Source organism: Phoenix dactylifera, chromosome 5 (genome assembly GCF_009389715.1).
Source record: "Phoenix dactylifera cultivar Barhee BC4 chromosome 5, palm_55x_up_171113_PBpolish2nd_filt_p, whole genome shotgun sequence".
Lineage (NCBI taxonomy): Eukaryota > Viridiplantae > Streptophyta > Magnoliopsida > Arecales > Arecaceae > Phoenix > Phoenix dactylifera.
The window spans coordinates 3,951,714-3,966,843 of record NC_052396.1 but is presented as its reverse complement, the minus strand read 5'-3'; the positions used below and the strand labels follow the sequence as shown (position 1 = coordinate 3,966,843).

General features: G+C 38.1%; 1 protein-coding gene across 4 annotated transcripts in view; it reads left to right on the top strand.

Annotated features, from left to right (window-relative positions):
* Positions 1-15,130, top strand: part of LOC103711660 (DNA mismatch repair protein MSH4) — a 32,594-nt gene extending 17,464 nt beyond the window's left edge. Inside the window, exons 12-24 of one of the 4 annotated variants that reach the window (XM_039126551.1) lie at positions 1,247-1,386; positions 1,452-1,591; positions 1,667-1,717; positions 2,481-2,544; positions 7,025-7,180; positions 7,259-7,326; positions 7,430-7,488; positions 7,656-7,812; positions 13,401-13,453; positions 13,543-13,641; positions 14,081-14,195; positions 14,283-14,392; positions 14,776-15,130. In XM_039126551.1, the coding sequence (XP_038982479.1) occupies positions 1,247-1,386; positions 1,452-1,591; positions 1,667-1,717; positions 2,481-2,544; positions 7,025-7,180; positions 7,259-7,326; positions 7,430-7,488; positions 7,656-7,812; positions 13,401-13,453; positions 13,543-13,641; positions 14,081-14,195; positions 14,283-14,351 (1,171 nt within the window). In that variant the 3' untranslated portion in view covers positions 14,352-14,392; positions 14,776-15,130. Of the gene's footprint in view, positions 1-1,246; positions 1,387-1,451; positions 1,592-1,666; positions 1,718-2,480; positions 2,545-7,024; positions 7,181-7,258; positions 7,327-7,429; positions 7,489-7,655; positions 7,813-13,400; positions 13,454-13,542; positions 13,749-14,080; positions 14,196-14,269; positions 14,393-14,775 lie in introns of those variants that run through there. The other 3 variants (XM_039126550.1, XM_008797900.4, XR_005511930.1) reach the window with 3 other exon arrangements.

Below are 15,130 nucleotides of genomic sequence, written 5' to 3'. Positions count from 1 at the left end.
AATCAAGGATCATTATTGAAGAACCATCGATCATGGCCCTCAGGGTAAGGAACGCTCAACCATGATTTTATTAATAACTAGGAGCAGTGCTCAACCTTGAACTCTCCATACTAGACAAGAGTCTAGGATTGTCTCACTGCTTAGGAGAATGACTTGGTCATCAAGTACCATCATTCCCTCAACAAGAAGTAATGGAATCACTCTCCATACAAAACCATTCTACAAATCCATTTCCATGTCCATGGACTTCATCAACATACCTTGCACTGCAAGTGAGGCTTCGCCATTTACCTTGGGAAGAAAAAGATGAAAAAAGAAAACTTATGGTACCTTTATGACACTTGTTGCTCGAGCATGACCAAATCCATTTTCGAGACCCGCGATTTCTTTTAAACAGTTCTCACTAATCATTTGCTAGGATACTATCCTCTCATTTTCTCTGAAGAAGACTTCTCATCTCTGTTTAGGTCCCTTACCATCCATCCACAAATGACTCCCTGACTTGATCAGACTGGTGCTGACACCTAACTAGTGACCTTTGATAAAAGAACAAATAGCCAAACACTGCCAAGACCTCCAATAAAACAGCTTATAAAATTAACTAAAAAGAAAAAAACTTGTAACATTTTGAAATCAAGTAGCTGTGGAAAAATTGCCTTCAGCACCCCTGCTAACCAAACAGCTTTCCATTTTCTGTGCACATCTGGTAGTTCACTTCTGGTGGTGCTCATATATTGCATTTGCTTGTTGCAATGAGGATTGTCTTGTCAATTCTGGGATCTGTTTTATCTTCAATTTTATATGTTTATAATAATCTTTGCTTAGTCATGACATATATCTAAATTGCTATATGATTTGTATATTTCACTGTTGTTGGTATCATTATATTCTAATTTGATAATGTTGATAATTATCACTCAATTCGCTATGCCATTTTGTCTTCATAGTGATTAACTGGATTTCTGCAGTTAGGTCTATTTTTAATTAGTTTATTCTCAATGCTCTAGCTTAATACTTGCATGCATGTTCTTAGAGCTTGCACTGTAATATAGTTTGTATTATTATGAGCATTGAAGTTCTCATTTCTGATTTGTTTTCTCATGGAATTGGTGATGCAATTGATGATGATGTAGTTTCTTCTCAATGCTCTAGCTAATGTTTGAAAACATGTTCTTACAGCTTGCACTGCAATATAGTTTCTATTATTATGAGCTGAAGATCTCATTTTTTATTTGTTTTCTCATAGAATTGGTGATGTGATTGATGAAGATGTAGTGCATGCAAGGGCTCCTTTTGTTGCCTGCACACAACAATGTTTTGCTATTAAGGCTGGAATTGATGGACTTCTGGATGTTGCACGACGCTCTTTCTGTGATACGAGTGAAGGTTCTCCAACAGTTATAATTGCTGTCAATTTTAATTCTGCAATGCTGTTCTAATTGTAACTACAGCTATACATACTCTTGCAAACATGTACCGGGAGGAATTTAAGCTGCCAAATTTGAAGATTCCCTATAACAATAGGCAAGGATTTTACTTCAGTATTCCACAAAAGGACATAAATGGAAAGCTTCCTGACAAATTTATTCAGGTTTGTATATTTTTCCATTATTATTACCTGATTCTATGGACTGGTACATATGAAATTCTTGAATATGATTATTAGGTCATGAAACATGGGAAGAACATACACTGCTCAAGTTTTGAACTTGCATCTGTAAGTATATCTCTTAGTGGTTTTCTTTCTCCTTTACCGATTAAATTTGATGGTTATTAAATTATTTCGGGTCTACTGCCAATGCTGGCTGGTATCTTGTCAATGAGACAAGGCTTGGCGGTTACAGTACTATTCATGATCATTTGTAATATAATGATACAATACTCATAAGTATGTTTTACTTTGATTTTTTAGTTATTATGTTTGCTAGTTATTTTATTTTTTATTCTTTTCATACTCATATGCAAGTATCTACATAATTGTGTGTTGAGCTAGAATCCTTCTACTATGATTGAGGCTCCAGTCCTACCAGTTCAAACTAAAAATTGCATCTTTCAAATTGAGGATCTGCCGTAGATATTTAGAATACCTAAAAACAGAAATCACATGTTTCATAGGTAGGTCTCTTGAGTCTTGACTGTGCATTACGTAAACAGAAATGGATGATTGTTATGGTAAAATGGATGGTAGGGCATGTAAATTTGGGACCCATGCTGTTGATCATGAACTGCATGTTTTAAAACATGTATGAAATGCAATCTGACGGATTTGGGTACTTCTTAACCAGAAAGCATGTAAATTTGATGGCTCTTAACTTTTAATTTTGTGCTAGAGGTGCTACCACAACAGTACACATGGTTGGAGAACCTGATTCTTTTGTATATGTTGAATATGCCATCTGACCTCTAGAATCCTTAATTATAAATGTAGTTGGTGATGGTGTTTACTATACTCATGTGTCACTTGTATACCTACCTTGCAGCTAAATGTGAGAAATAAGTCAGCTGCTGCTGAATGTTTTATGCGGACGGAGCTTTGCTTGGAAGGTCCTAATGATCTTTTTAGACAATGCTTGCATGCCTCACTTTTCATTCTATTGATATTCTATCTATGAGATAACTTATATTTTGCTATTTTTTGCTTAACTACTTGAGAAATATTTATATTTATAATCAGGAACATTTATGAAATATTGAGGTTCTTGATAATAAATGTTGACAGTTGATATGTTAGATATTCTCAAAGTCATTGAACTTCTGTACTTGAGTATAAATATTTTGTTGCACTTGCACATGTGCTTACCAAAAATCTGTGGTGGTATCATATTTCTTTTTCCCTCATTGTACCATTTTATGTCCCTGACCACGACTAACCAATTGAACAATATCATTCCATTAAAATAATTAGTCATACTTAACCTTCTGTTATATGTTTGATATTGAACTAATGAACAGTCAACAGTGCCTTAAATTTAAACATACTTGCACTAGCAAATTTCTGCTTGCACATGTTCACATACATATGCACATGGGTGTATCAGCATGTTAACACTCATGTATGCACATATTTATATCTCTTGGTAGCATGCATGTGCGCATCCCAGCCATTAGTGGGCTCCTTGTGGTGCATCATCGCCGAACTGTGCCGAACTGGGCAGTTTTAGGTGTATAAAACCAGATTGGTTGGTAATCGATACAGTTTGGCTGTTTAATTCAATGCAGTCCTTGTTCTTCTTTTTACATAAAACCATCGAGTGGCCTTTTGAAACTTCCCTCTAGCTCTTCCTCTCTCACGATTCTCCTCTCTATGTAATACCTAACCCTTTTAGTGAGCTGGGCCTGGTTCATTTGACCGGCCCAGTTGAAAAGGATTTCGGCCAAAAAGAAAGGAAAGAAAAAAATAAAATAAATAAAATGGCGCACATGCTACGCAGGTGCGAGGAGGGAAGAGGACTCTTAATAGGAGTCTTCTTCCTCCCGAGTTCGACGAACGGAATCTAAGTCGGAGTCGGATTCCAGTTGCGACCGAGTTCTATTTAGAGCTCCTCCCATCCCTCCGTCCATCCCACCAGAGATGCAGCTCCAATCGGAGCTCACCGCCGAAATATTTTTTTGGTTTTTCTCTTTGAACGCTAGCTGCTACTGACGCCGTTGCTGCTGCCATTAGCCGTCGAAATCTAGGGACTCGGCCTTCCTCGAGCTACTCATTTTCACTTTCTTCTAGTGCCTTTGGAGCTCTAATTCTGGACGGTGATCGTTGAATTTTTGTTGGAAAATGGGATCCTTTGTTTTCCCTATTTTCGAAAAAACCAGCCTTGTTCTGTTTTCCGGCTGATTCCTCACTGACGCTTGTCGTCGCAGTCTATCCGCGATCCTTTACACTGGCTAGAGCCCATTGTCGAAGCTCCGGCCATCGGGATGCATTGGTTTCATGGTTTAGGAGGTTAAAACCCTTGTTTTTGATCGGCTTTAGTGCTGCCACCCCCTGTTGTCACCAGTCGTCGGCCGCCTATTCGCCTGACCCAGCCCCCTCTTTCTTTCTCTTCCTTAGAGAGAGAGAAGCTTGTTCTCTCATATCTCTCTCTTCCCCATTCTTGCTCTCTCTTCTTTCCCTCTCTACATGGTTTTCTCTCTCTACTCTTTCTAGGGTTGTTTGGATCCAGCAAAGGGCCCTTCTTTATGTTTTGGACTGACTGTGGTGAGAGGGGTTTTGGACCATGACCATTAGGCGGTGTGCCGATACCAACCTTAGCCCTTGCCAAACACTGTTAGATTTGGTCATTTTCGATTTCTGTCGAACCATCTGCACCCTAGTTCAGCCTTGATTAGATGAAATCATCTTGATCGGACCTACTGCCTACTGGGATGTCAGGTATTCCCGCTTAGTCAATCTTATGAGAGTATCGAAACTTAGTATTTTTATTGTAAATTAATCATGATTAAATTTTAATAAAATAATAATGCAATTTTGGATATTAGGTTCTAAAGGAGGACTCAAGATTAGTCAGATTGTTTGCTTGTTGTTCGTGCAAAGTAAGTAATGATCAGCCTTTTCTAGATTTTTTATTTATATAATATTATTATTACATTAAATAAATTGTTAATCGATTTATATGTGATGTATCAATTTTATGAGATGGTGTTTTGAATAAAAAATAGATATGCAATTTGGAGAAATATTTTTTAGACTATTGTTATATTGTTTACTGATCTTACATCGTATATGCATATTTTGCTTGGAGTATGATATATATATATATATATATATATATGTTGTTTTGTAAAAAGAACTTTGATATGTATCAGTTTTGAACTCTCAACCTGATTATATTTTGGACTCTGCCAATTGAAAGTTATGCATTGGCACTCTGACTATTATTGGGCTCATGGATTCTACTTTTGGCCCCGCCACAGGGTATAAATGTGGTATTTCGGCCCACTCTATAGGGTATAAGTACGGTTATGTTTCTAGCCCAGCCATAGGATATAAGTGTGGCCATAGTTAAAGGTTGTTGAGTTGAATGTGATTTATTTTAAATCTGATTTATAATTTTATATATGAATATTTGAAAGATATGGAATTTAATGAATCTGTGACGGAATTGGTTATGTTTATACCTTGATGCATGGTAATTTGTATTTTACTATTATATCTTATGTTATTACATAAATTATCTAGTTAAGGTATTCATTATTTACTAGGCTGTCAAGCTCATTATCCTTCTTTTCTTCATAGATGCAAATACTTAATTCTGGATGCGGGTCCTACTATGGAAGTGAGACTAGAAGCGAGATTCGACAATATCTACATAGTTTAGATTTAGTGTTATTATAATCTTTTTATCGGGTTATTATTTGAGGTAAAATTGATGTAAGACTTTTTATTATTATTTGTTAGTTCGATTTGGTAGTCAATTGAATTATAGCTTAGAATTATTTAAATATATTTTGCTGCTTGTTTATGATATCATGATGAGATGCGTTGCATGCTTGTGGGAAGAGTTCCCTATAAGTATGCGGCGGTTGCCACAAACCTGACTTGCAAACTCGGGTCAGGGGTGTGATCAAGATTTGTCGGACCGACCGTACCGGCGTTCCGGTGAGCACCGGTACTGGTACGGTTCCAGTTCGGTACCGGCTTGGCACCGGTACCGAACCGGAGCCGCGCGCGCGCGAACATAAAAAAAAGTAAAAAAAAAACAACACGTCCGCGTGCATCCGCAGACGCGTCAAATGCCACAGAGTGGCATTTAATGATACTCTGTGGCATTAAATGGCGCACGCGGGCTGGTAGCCCGCCTGGGCATGCTGCCCCGCACGGGAAACCACGCGCGGGCGCGCGTTCTCCGCTCGCACGTCTGTGTGAGTTTCCCAAAAAAAATCGCAGCGCCCGCGCGGACGCATTAAATGCCACAGAGTGGCTTTCAATGCCACTCTGTGGCATTAAGACGCCCACGCGGGCTCTTCCCCGTGCGCGGGGCGCGCTGCCTCGTGGGATGAGGGTTTGAAAGCCCTCTCTCCCTCTTTCTCTCTCTCTCTCTCTTCCTCCCTCTTCCTCTCCCTCCCTCCTCTCTCTCTTCCCCTCTTTCCTTCTCCTTCTCCCCCTCCCTCATCAGCTTTGGCATTCTCGGTATGGCTTAGAATAGAATGGCATGGCACCGTACCGTACTGCAAGGCAATTGGTATGGATCCCGGTATCGGCATGGCATACCTTGGAATAGAGAATCAGAATTATCTCTAAGTGCAGCTCTAGAGAAGATTTTCATTTGGTAATGTTTTTGAGTTGTATGATTCTCTTGCCAGGTGATTGAGAAGGTTTTCTGTTTCACTCAATATTTTTTAGATGTCATAGGTTCTTTAAAAATGATTGCTAACGATATAATTTTTCACTATCACAAGATTTATTTCAGAATCTATCATCTTGCCAAATCACTTTCACTTCCTATACTCCTCAGAAATTGATACATTCATTTTAACTGGCTATACTCTTCAGAAAATGCTATGCTAGAAAGCAATTCCCACTGACATGGAGCAAACTTTAATGAATGAGCCAACATGAGGGTAAATACTACTAATTAAATACTCGATAGAAGGCAAAATTTATTTTCATCTCAAGAGGATCTGGGAGTGCGAATCAGTTATATGAAGCATTTGGTCTTACCTGTCTTTGTAAGCTGTGGGGTGGAGGGTAATAACTTACGTAACCATTTCTATATAACATTTCAATGCTTATTTCAATCTTGGCAACTATAATGACTGTGCTGAAATGATTGGCTTGTACTCTAAAGAACTTGGATGATATTGTCTACAAATCTTTTTATGATAGAGCTGCCTTCTTTGTGATGCTTTTAATCATTTTTTGTATTTTGATATTGTGTTATGTTTTTAATGAAAATTGGTTCTGGATCCATGAATATAAAGTTCATATATCCTTCCCACTCAAGCTATTACCCAACATTTTATGGCTACTGACAAGTGACTATAGGACCGGGATGACTTTTTTAATTTTCTGTTATTCATGTGTCAGTTTTCTTTGCAGGGCTAGTTGATGTCATAAGGGAGGATGTCCCCATACTAAGACTGCTTGCAGAGGTCTTATGCCTTCTAGACATGATTGTGAATTCATTTGCACATACAATATCCAGTAAGCCAGTTGATCGCTATACAAGACCAGAGTTCACTGGTAACTGCTAGGTTCTATTTGTAACTAGAGTTTTTTCTTACTGCTAAAAAAAAGCCTAACTGATTTATGATTGGCCAGATGATGGTCCTATGGCAATTGATGCTGGAAGGCACCCTATTCTAGGAGGCTTACACAATGATTTTGTTGTATGTATTTTTATCTATAGGTTGATTTAATACTACAGTTTATTGCAGTAAAACTATTGATTAATATCCTAGAAAAACTAATTTTATAGCTCTTCTCATGCAGCCTAACAATCTTTTTCTTTCTGAAGCATCTAATATGGTGATTGTAATGGGCCCAAACATGTGAGACTGCCTTTATATGAACATCTTTTTGTATCTATCCCCCATAGTGATAATTACTTTTTTCGTCTCATATTAGTAACATCATTGATAGGCATTACTCCCGAGTCCCAAGTTTTACAAAAAAAATCATTTAAATATTATTTATCATTTGCATGTGTTTTGCTCAGGAGTGGGAAAAGCACTTATCTTCAACAAGTTTGTCTGATAGTTATTCTTGCACAAATCGGTTGTTACATTCCTGCTCGTTTTGCATCTCTAAGGGTGGTTGATCGCATATTTACACGGATGGGGACTGGCGACAACATTGAACACAACTCAAGCACCGTATGCAACTCAAAACTTCTACCTTTTCGGGCTAATGCATTCATTCATCTAAATTTAGGAAAGTAATTCAAGAAAAATTGGAAAATAATCTTTTTTTTAATTTTTAGTCTTGTAGACTAGGGAATGTAGACCATACTGAGGTCTTATTTTTGTGGACTTCACTCAATTGGAATGCAAGCTTCTTCTACAATAAGTTTAATATAAGATATTCATATGTTGTGTATACATTTTATTGCAGGTTTGCAATCTTGCCATATTTATATTGCACATATAACTGATAGCACATAATGTAGGTAATATCTAAGCTCTCCTTAATGATGTGGCCCATGCCAGCACGCACATAAACACTAGTTTGAACATTTACAAGTCATGGAGAGCTTTATGTTTTCTATGTTGCACAGACATACAAAAGGAAAGACGAAACAAACATTTTTGCTACTGGGAGCATATGAATAGCTATAGCTTTACCCACAAAAAGCTAAGACGATCAAAAACAAGGTTGTGAAAATACCTAGGCAGGGCTGGTCGGTAGACACTCTCTATGGCCTACGCAGGTGCCTGGGTGGCCGCCTAGGAAAGAAAGCATCAGCAGCATAGTTACTAACTTACCATTATATAAGAAGAAGATGAAGGTGAACTGCTGCAGGACAACATAAAGAAGAACATGAGCAGCAGGAGCAGCAGCACAGCTACCACCACCGGAGTTGGTGGGGCTGAGTTCAACTTGGATTCCAGCTGTTGCCTGCTGATTTCGTCATTTGGACAATAGTTCTATTATGGTCCAAGGGTTTAGATAGTTGTATGGTTGTCATCCAAGTTATTGCTCGGGATTTTGGCTTCTGCTTCAAGCCTTTTCTAGTGGGACCTCGGGTGTGTCTGGTGCCAGTCTGGCCAGGGGCCGAATGTGCCCAAAGGGTTTTAGAAATGATCTGAACTACCAGTTACAAAATTTTAGCATGTACACTAACACTATTTATCAAGGTCCGCCAAACTAGACCGAACCAGGCAGTTCGTCCCGTACTGAGACGACCCGATAGAGGATCGGGTCAGTTCCTTTCTTTTTTCCGAACTGACTCCGAATCAACCGAAACCAATTCCGAACCATTAGGAACCAGCCAGAATGGGCCGGAACTTGCGCACCCAGCCGGACCAAGCCGGACCGGTTCGCACCAAGCCGGACCGGTTTCGAACCGCCCCCCCTCTCCCTCCGTTTTCTCTTTCTTTTGTTTTAAAGGCTGATTAGGAAGGCCCGAGAAGTTTCTCAGGCGAGGGAGGGAGTGGAGGACATGAGACCACCTTTTATAAGACATAACTGTAGTTGCAAGATGGTGGTCTTCGATTCACCGATAAGTTTCAGTTTACGCATGCTACACAGGATAGGGACCACGGTGCACAATCTGGTAAAGCTCGTAAGGATATGATTGCATATAGGAGACAGGCTCCTCGAGGTCATTCAGGAGGACACGATGCAGCTGCAAATGACCTTGCATGTAGAATAGGATCCATAGACGTATCAGGTTCTGAGTCATATATTGAATTCTATCATCCACAGCCACAAGTAGCCTATGATCCATACTGATACGGATATAGCTATGGTGTGTCTAAGGCATCAACTTTCGGTGGCTACTATTCTACACAACGCGAAGCATTTTACAGATTGGATTTTGCTACGGTATATTCGAACGGGCCCATCTACAGTCGTATTATCAGCCAGAGGATACCTCTCAGAGCCAGAGTTTCAGCGAGAGTTCCGAGAGTTCTTATAACTCAAAGCGCGTTTCTTATGAGATGAACATACAAGACTATAACGACGCTGGGTTAGAGGAGTGGGTTGATGTGCCTCTTGACATGCTAATGATCCAGATATCTACGAGAGACATTGCCACTCGACAAAAATTTTGATATCGATATGTATGTTGTACTTTAAAAATATATAATTGATTGTATTATTTTTTATTTTTTACTTCACTAGTTGATTTTAGGATGCTTCATATTGCTTCTTGTAGCATGCAACATCTCACTAATCATTTTATTTTTTGGATTACTTTAAAACAACAAGATGCATCGTTTAGGTTACACCGGGCTAATAGAATCATCAAAAAACATCAAAAAGTATCAAATTATACTTAAAATTATTGAAAAAGTTAAAAAAAAAATGATAACTAATTAATCAAACATGAAAAACTTTAAAAAAAAAATTGGGTATGTAGATACCGTGTGTCGGTACGGTAACGTACCGATTCGCCCATTGACTGATACGGGTCCCGGTACTAGTTCAGCGGACCTTGCAATATATCCTTTGTTCTTTAAAATTGACTCATGTAAATGCATAGATGTTGTGTGGATTTTCCTCGTAGCATTCTCAAAATTTTTGTTTACCTAAACAACAACATGTTTTATCGTTATAGTATTATAACCTAGAAGCCAATTATATTCTATGTTATCTGGGCACTTGTGTTTAGCTTCCAAACATACATACATGCATACATATATAAGTTGGACTATGCTCCCCTCGGTAAGAGAGTGTATCAACTCCTTTCCAATTCCAAAAATCAATAATGGGCGTCCAAATTAAAGATTCACGCAATTGATCATTATCCGTACCACTATAAATGCCTAAAGCCAGAAATTATATATTTTGGTGTTCTCTAACTTATGCATCAAGTGAGTGCTAATTTGAATGGTTAAAATATTATAAGGCCATGTTTTGCTATGATCTAAGTATTAATATATATATATATATATATGTACGTACATATGTATGTATGTATGTATGTATACATATATATACTTGTATATGTATCACACATATATATGTATATGTATATGTATATATACTTGTATATGTATATATATATATATGGCAGCTAATTAGTTTCCTAGGAGCAACCAGCTTGATTGTTCCTTGGCCAAAATGACACAAATTGCCTCTCAAAAAGCTGAGAGAACTTGGATACTCTTGGTCATTTGAAAAAGCTGATCTGCATTTAAAGCTTCATTAGATTTTCTTTAGGGTGACGTCATCTTTTAAAATTTCATGAGATAAAGATGGAATTTATTCACTCTCACACTTCCTTCCATCTCTTCTTTCCTCCACTTATTTCCTTTTTCCTCCTTTCTCCATCACATTTGTTCCCTCTTTCTTTCATCTTCCCATCACCCATGGCACTCTCTTTTATATATTGTCTTTCTTTTTCATGGCATCCTTCTCCCTTATCCATCCTCCTATTAGCACACACCTTTCTCTAATTCGCTCTTATGCAAGCTTAGCTACATGGTATGTGCCACCATAGGTAGCTTGCAATATTGAGTGATCCTGATAATTTTAGTTAGCATTCCTTTATTGCTTATTTGCATTTGAAGATTGTGGCTCCATGTTGACTACTCAAGTCCTTTGTAACTGGTATTGGTGTGGTGAGATACCAGCCATAGATATCCATCTATTTATTCAAATGTTTTTTGTTAGACTTCCATCTCTTTCCTCCCACCTGTTCACAATAGTCTCTTCCCACCTTCCACCCAGCTCCTTGTCCAGGGAGAAGTGATAGCAAGTGGAAGGATGAGGAAGAATGGTGGAGTGATCTGTGATGGGATGAGGGTGAGGTAGTGAACAATGGGAGGAAGGTTAGACGTTGGATATGACAAGATATGGGAAGAGTATGAGGGGAAAGTGGAGGGAGGTGATCTGTCATAGGTGAAGGTTGAGTTGGTGGGCAGTTGGTGGATAGACTGGTGATGATGGACGGTAGAAGAAAGGGGTGGTGGAAGGGGAAGGGTGTGGGGGTGGAGAGAGAGAAGGGGGTGCGGAGGGACCACATTCTCATGATATTTTCATAATCTCATGAGATAATAGATATTATAAAATGACCAAAATTATCCCACCCTGATTGCTTTAGAAGGGCATTTCTTATCTCGTCAAGAGAACAGCCAAGGTCTGTTCCTAGGCAACTAATTAGCAGCCCCATATGTGTGTAAATAAATACATATATACATACATATGTACCTTACATATATATGTGTGTGTATATGAATCAAATACACATCAGAGATCAGACACTTGGTTTCTTATCAATTTTTTTTGGTTTCAGCTTTTAGAAACTGGTAGAGGTGGACTTTTATAAGTTCCAACAATGAGGTTGACTGACTATAATAATATTAAAAGTCAGTTTTTGTTCGTTCTAGAGATTGGCAAAGAATATAAGCATTACAATATCTTTTCAAAAATGTTATTTTTCTAAAATTCTTAAGCTACTTAAAAGGCTTGAATGACAAATATGTATATTGGAGGACTTTGATAAATTAGATCTTTTCGCTTTCTTTTATATAATACTAAACCTTGCATGTGTGATTCATGTGAGAGCTTGTATCCCAAGGGGTGCTGGGGTTGCACTTATGGAGATAAAAAGGAGTTGTGTCATCATGATCTCTCATAAGAATAAGGATTAGTTGGGGGGGGGGGGATCTGGGAAATGACAAAAAAAGTGGAGTCGAACACTCAGAGCAGAGTCAAAATCCGGAGCATTTGCATTATATAGTATACTTAAATATATATTATAGTCAAGATTAATTTTGCCTATGTACCTCAGTGTCTCCTTTTTCCCTCTTCTAGAGGCAAACAGTTGGACACATCACACATGTCCGAATGGGACTGTTGTGTTTGTGTCTATGCAATGTATATTGTAACTATAAAAGTTTATATTTGCTAGGTTATTGGAAGTTGATGTATTGCATACTCAAAAGTTGATTTGTATATTTCTTTGCTAAGGGTATGTTTGGTATTGCTTCTATTTTCTTTGTCCAAAAATCAAAGAAGAAAATTGAACTAGATTGAGTAGACATGTATGATGAAATCAAGGTTTGCCGTACTGATACCGGACCCCGTACCGGTGCCACACTATCATAGTGTCAGTACAGTATGGTATGCGGTACGCCACCGGTACTGATATCGGATCGGTATGGTACAGTACGTTGGGTACTGTCCAGTATGGTACGGTGCAACATACTATGGATGAAACCCTTATATTTTTTAAATTGTTTGCAAAAACTTTGGAACTTTTGGTAGTAAATTATTTCTTTTTAGAAAAGTGAAAAAAAATGCAAGGAACGGCAGAAGTTTTGCAAATGGTATCTTCAACCTCAATCTCCATGTGGTACTTTGCAAATTTTTGGGAGAAAAAGAAATCCATAACAAGACCGAAAAGGCCCTAAATAAGTAAAGGAATGTGCAGCAGCTGCACAAGTTTATCCTAATAAACTAAGTACTTTTCCTGTCCACTATGTCGCTTTCTATCAAATAAAAGATAAAAATTAGATACTCTAATGTGGCATATGAAGACAGCAAGTAATTGGAAATACTAGCACCATAAATCAACTTCTGTGCTCATTTTTGATCCCGAGTCACTTCTGGTATTGGTGCTTTACTGTTTGCTGTAGCAGCAATCAACACAAGTATGTTTATTGGTTTCCTTGGTCAGCAGTGATTGAAATGTTATATTTGACTTGCATTTAACTCTTGATTTGCTGATGATATACTCTATATATTGGAAATACAAAGAACATTTTGCTTATCAGATAACTATGATCTGCAGTTTATGACCGAAATGAAAGAGACAGCTTTCCTCATGCAAAACGTTTCTCCCAAGTATAATCTTTTTATTAATTGGAATCTGATTAAATATGCCACAGTTGTTGGTACTATTTCTGTCTGATAGTCTTTAATTTTGAATTTAGGAGCCTGATAGTTATGGATGAACTTGGAAGGGCTACTTCATCCTCTGATGGATTTGCAATTGCATGGAGCTGTTGTGAACATTTGTTGTCTCTGAAGGCGTAATTACTTTCACTCTATGCTTTAATGCTGATGCCTTAAATGAGCTATAGAGTTCAGACTTCTGAAGACATATTTTGAAGACACAAAGCAGACAATAAATTAAGACGTAGAGTACCTCTTGCATAGTTATCTATTTATCTTCTCTATCCATTTATTGGATAAAGATGTGCATAGTTTGCATATCAGTAACTGCCACCTATTGGCCTTAATGTGATCTCTTTGTTATATTGGCTAATTTTAAGTACCTTGTCCCTTCTTGTTTACTCCCACCCTTGCTTGCATTTAAGTAGGGCCTGGTGACATTGCTTAGTGTGGACCTCTATTTTACCTAATTTTTCCTCATCATCTTCATTCATAAGTTAGTTATTCCTTGCTTGGATTTTTATCCTAAGCTCTGCCTTGCTTGGTTTCTTGACTCATGTAACTCTTCTTCATCAGCTACACTATATTTGCTACACATATGGAAGACCTGTCTGAACTGGCAACCATTTATCCAAATGTGAAGATTCTCCATTTTGAAGTTGACTTGAGGAATGACCGCCTAGATTTCAAGGTTGTTTCTTTGGCAGTTAAGGCATCATCTTGTGGGCTCCACTTTGTGTACTAACTTTTCTGATTAATTATCAGTTTTGTCTCAAAGATGGGCCACGACATGTGTCGCACTATGGTCTTTTATTGGCTGGAGTTGCAGGTCTACCAAGCTCTGTGATTGAGGCGGCAAGGAATATCACTGCAAGGATCACAGAAGAGGTAACAAGCCAATCATCTGCACCATTGCAGGTTAAATTATCATCTTATGGCCTTGCATATTTGCAAAGAAAGGAGACTCATGCCTCCATATTAGCTTCTGTATGATCCATCATTGTCCAAAGAGAACTGATGCCTTTCACCAGTTGGGTAACCTCATCCAAACTTTGTCCTGCTTGAATCATTCTAACAATGCAGAAGCAGGCTTATATCCAAAGTTAAACATCACTAAATTGTAACGGTGTTGGGCCAACAATTATGACAATGACAGATCTTGCTTTTTGTGTAGCATATGGTCCACGATGCTGCTACGGGTGGACTGCATAATGCTCCTGCATAACTCTGGAACATGATGTAATATTAGGTTTTTCATGTTTATTTTGTAGGAAGTGAAGAGGATGGACATCAACTGTGAGGAACACCATTCCATTCAAATGGTATACAGGTTTGCACAAAAACTAATTTGCTTGAAGTATTCAAACCAAGGAGAGGATTATATTCGGCAAGCTCTACAGAATCTCAAGGAGAGCAACAAAGATGGCAGGTTAATATGTTGATTAAAAGTAATGAGTTGCTGTATGTGCATCAGTCAACTTTGTTACAGGTTATATAGATAAATCCTCAATTTTCAGCATTACAAACCTTGTGATAATCTAATGATTAGACTTTTTCCCTTTCCTCATTTATCAGTAAACTGGACTAAATAGCTAGTGATCATCTTCTAGAAAGACTTCACAGACA